The sequence below is a fragment of the Bos indicus genome, chromosome 10 (genome assembly GCF_029378745.1).
Source record: "Bos indicus isolate NIAB-ARS_2022 breed Sahiwal x Tharparkar chromosome 10, NIAB-ARS_B.indTharparkar_mat_pri_1.0, whole genome shotgun sequence".
Classification (NCBI taxonomy): domain Eukaryota; kingdom Metazoa; phylum Chordata; class Mammalia; order Artiodactyla; family Bovidae; genus Bos; species Bos indicus.
Window position 1 is genome coordinate 26175601 of NC_091769.1, and position 3768 is coordinate 26179368.

A 3768-nucleotide genomic window follows, 5' to 3' on the forward strand; every position below is an offset into this window, starting at 1 on the left:
GTCCAGGTGTGTTGAAGTTGTCAGAACTGGGTGAGGTCATACAGAGGCTTCTTTCTTCTCCATGTTCAGGTGGAATCAAGACTGCCAGGAGAAATATCAGAAAGCAAAGAAGAACTAAAGAGCCTCTTGATGAAGGGGGAAGAGGAGAGTGAAAAAGCTGGCTTAAAATTCAATATTCAACAAACTAAGATCGTGGCATCCAGTCCCATCACTTCATGGCAAATAGATGGGGAAAAAGTGGAAACAGTGACAGACTTTATTTTCTTGGGCTCTAAAATCACTGCAGATGGTGACTGCAGCCATGAAATTAAAAGATGCTTGATCCTTGGGAAAAAGCTATGACAAACCTAGACAGCATATTAAAAAGCAGAGATGTTACTTTGCCCACAAAGGTCCATATAGTCAAAGCTATGGTTTTTCCAGTAGTCATGTATGGATGTGAGGGTTGGACCATAAAGAAGGCAGAGTGTCAAAGAATTGATGCTTTTGAACTGTGATTTTGGAGGAGGCTCTTGAGAGTCCCTTGGACTGCAAGGAGATCAAACCAGTCAATCCTAAAGGAAATCAGTCCTGAATGTTCATAGGAAGGACTGATGCTGAAGCTGAAACTCCAATATGTTGGCCACCTGATGTGAAGAGCCGATTCATTGGAAAAGACCCTGAATCTAGGAAAGATTGAAGGCAGGAGGAGAAAGGGACAACAGAGGATGAGATGGTTGGATTGCATCGCCGACTCAACAGACATGAGTTTGAGCAAAACTCTAGGAGATGGTGAAGACAGGAAAACTTGGTATGCTGCAGTCCACGGAGTTGCAAAGAGTTAGACACTACTGAGTGACTGAACAATACACTCTTCTCCAGATCTGGGAACTCTTCCAGCTAAGGGCAGCTGGACACCTCTCCCCACTCCATGCAGCCTTCCACCCCAGAGGTGCTGGTGGGAGATGTGGAATTTTCTCCAAAGCATCTGTTCCCATGATCATATGTTTTGTGTCTTTAGCTAACCTCAAAGTGCTATTTAATGCAGAGCAAGGACTTGATTGGGGTTTGAATATCAGTGCTATAGTGGTTTTCTCTGCTGCTTATATTAATAGAAAGAAAAGTTCTTATTGGCAAAGGCGTACTCTCCCCAGTAGCACCCAAAGAGGGCGCCCTGGGCAATTCCCCACCCATTCCTAACATGACCTTGTTTTCTTATGGACCAAGATGCTCCACCCACCCTGCTGTTCTTGGAAGCCAAGCCCCTCTTCATCTGTATAAGTTCCACATCCCTGGGATAGACTGATTGCAGAAACTGCCTTCTTTCTCAGAGACCAAACTAGAGACCCAGGTAAGCAGCCCAAGAAGTGGTCTCAGGAGCTGCTTCTGCTTGAGGGTTTGGGAAGGGAGAACCAGGGTGAGTGAGACTAGCCTGAGAATTGGGCTGGGCAGATAGGGGCAGGGAGCAGAGCTGGGGTCAGGAATGGAGCACGCAGGCTGCAGAGAGTGCTTGGGGCTGGAGAAAGAGAAGCCTTCAGGTTGGGGGAGGCTCGAGTCTCTCTTAGGAGCCCAATGGCATCCTTTATGGTGTGTTGTCAGACACAGGACAGGAACTGAGTTTCCCTTGTGCTATAGGACAACAGGGCTCTGTCAACCGTGATCCTGGATGAATGCTGGTGGTTATCTCAGGGAAGCCCGCAGTCCGTGGTGTCACAAAGAGTCAGATATGACTGAGCAATTGAACAACAACAATAATCTCAAGGATACAATGTGTCTTACTCAAAATCTGGCTTATTTATTTAATGATTTATTCAAAAGGAATATCTAACTTACCACGTGAATGCTGGGTTTATTTTTCAAATATATTTCATATCAAAAGATTTTCTGTATTCAAAGACAAGACTGCTAGGATTTTAGGTCACTTCTGGGGTCACCACCCAGAGGGGAGGACGACCCCTCTGTAGGGAGTGGGAGTCAAATGTTTGTGGGAAGAGTATATGTGAGTGTCTCCTTACTTAGAAAAACTCTTAGGACAAACATCTTTCTGGTTAACTGTAAGCCAGGGAGGCTACAGGTGGGAGCTGGGGTTCTCTTTCGAGGGCCATGCTTTTCCTTCTCTGCCCTTTTTCCCTGGCAGGTTTCTCCAGGGGAGTGCGGTCATCATGGCTCTGAAGTCCCTGGTCCTGTTGTCACTGCTGGTCCTGGTGCTGCTGCTGGTGCAGGTCCAGCCTTCCCTGGGCAAGGAATCTGCGGCCGCCAAATTCCGGAGGCAGCACATGGACTCTGGCAGCTCCTCCAGCAGCAACCCCAACTACTGCAATCAGATGATGAAGCGCCGGAGGATGACACATGGACGATGCAAGCCAGTGAACACCTTTGTGCACGAGTCCCTGGACGATGTCAAGGCCGTGTGCTCCCAGAAAAACATCACCTGCAAGAATGGGCATCCCAACTGCTACCAGAGCAAATCTACCATGAGCATCACAGACTGCCGCGAGACAGGCAGCTCTAAGTACCCCAACTGTGCCTACAAGACTAGCCAGAAGCAGAAATACATCACTGTGGCTTGTGAGGGAAACCCATACGTGCCAGTCCACTTTGATGGGGCGGTGCTCTTACCTGCCACACCCGTACCCTCACTGCCACCTCCACATAGGCTTCTCTGACTTGAAGGCAATAACTCAAGTTAGGTTTCTTATTTAACACACACACACACACACACACACACACACACATATAACCACATGATTCCCTGACCTGAGGGCAATAACTCAAGCAAGTTAGGGCTCCTATCCAACCCACACGTGTGCCCCTGGCCTGAGTCTTGCCCCTGTGTGTTTTGGGGGGGTGAGAAGAGGGTTGTGAGATGGGACCCATATTAACCAAATTGCTGCTTCTTTCAATAAAACACTCTTGCAAACCACCTGAATTCCCCATTTGGGTCCTGTTTGTGTGATTGCTCTCTTGCCAGGGGTGAGAAGTGTGAATAAGATCATTTGTGCTGAGAGGCGAATGGAATCCTTAAATGCCACCTCTTCTAACTTTTGGTTTTCACTGCTCTAAGATAATTCCTCTCCTTGTAGGTTTCTTGATGTCCAATATAGTTTTAAATTGTGGGTGATTTTAGCTAGAAAAGATCTATAGTCTGGGACACTGTTATGCTTGGTGAGCTGACAGAGGGTGAAACTCACATACAAAAATCTCTGACATAGAAGGAAAGACTATACTTCCCAGGGGGAGACCCTGTTCCATCTTGGGATGGGGGGAAGTGAGTGTATGAAATTATGACCCCAAATTTCCATTTTCTTTTTTTTGACAGAGCCACTGCTAAGTCAAAAAGGTGGTCCTCTGTTACTTGCAAAGTTAGAACCCTCCATTTAGGAGCTAGAAAGGACTTCAGAGATCATCTAATAGGGGAAAGATAAGTAGATTTCAGCTTGTGGACCAACTCTAAGTGGAAATGCCTGCCTAGAATGTTGTAGAAAAATGCGTAAACAGTGATGTGATAGAGCAGTGGTCTCTACCAAAGGCTCGAGGGAGGTGAGGGTATATGTGCCACCCGTTGGCCATCCCTGACTGAATGAAACCCCTACCTTTTATAGGAGGACACCCTGAGTCTTAGAGAGGTTAAGGGATCTTAACCTACTAGTGGCTACTAGTTAGTGTCTGACTGAGACCAGACCCTGGGTGTCCTGACCTCCCTGTCATTGCTCTTTCTGCTACTGGAGTCTCCTCAAGGAGGAAATCCCCTAGTCCCCCTCCTTCACTGAGAACTGTGGGGGCATGGCT

At 47.2% G+C, this 3768-nt stretch overlaps 1 protein-coding gene across 2 annotated transcripts; it reads left to right on the plus strand.

Annotated features, from left to right (window-relative positions):
- The first annotated feature begins 1228 nt into the window (after positions 1-1228).
- LOC109564861 (brain ribonuclease) lies at positions 1229-2902 on the plus strand. 2 transcript variants are annotated; one of them, XM_019968425.2, is made up of 2 exons: positions 1229-1330; positions 2117-2902. In XM_019968425.2, exon 2 carries the CDS (start codon positions 2142-2144, stop codon positions 2643-2645), a length of 504 nt encoding a protein of 167 aa, XP_019823984.2. In that variant the 5' UTR covers positions 1229-1330; positions 2117-2141; the 3' UTR covers positions 2646-2902. The 2 variants fall into 2 exon arrangements, with proteins under 2 accessions (XP_019823984.2, XP_070653269.1); XM_070797168.1 differs by having other exon boundaries at positions 1321-1396.
- Positions 2903-3768: the final 866 nt, after the last annotated feature.

What these genes read in the sequence shown, in the direction of transcription:
- LOC109564861 (XM_019968425.2), top strand. Translation starts at nt 2,142, where the DNA reads ATGGCTCTGAAGTCCCTGGTCCTGTTGTCACTGCTGGTCCTGGTGCTG.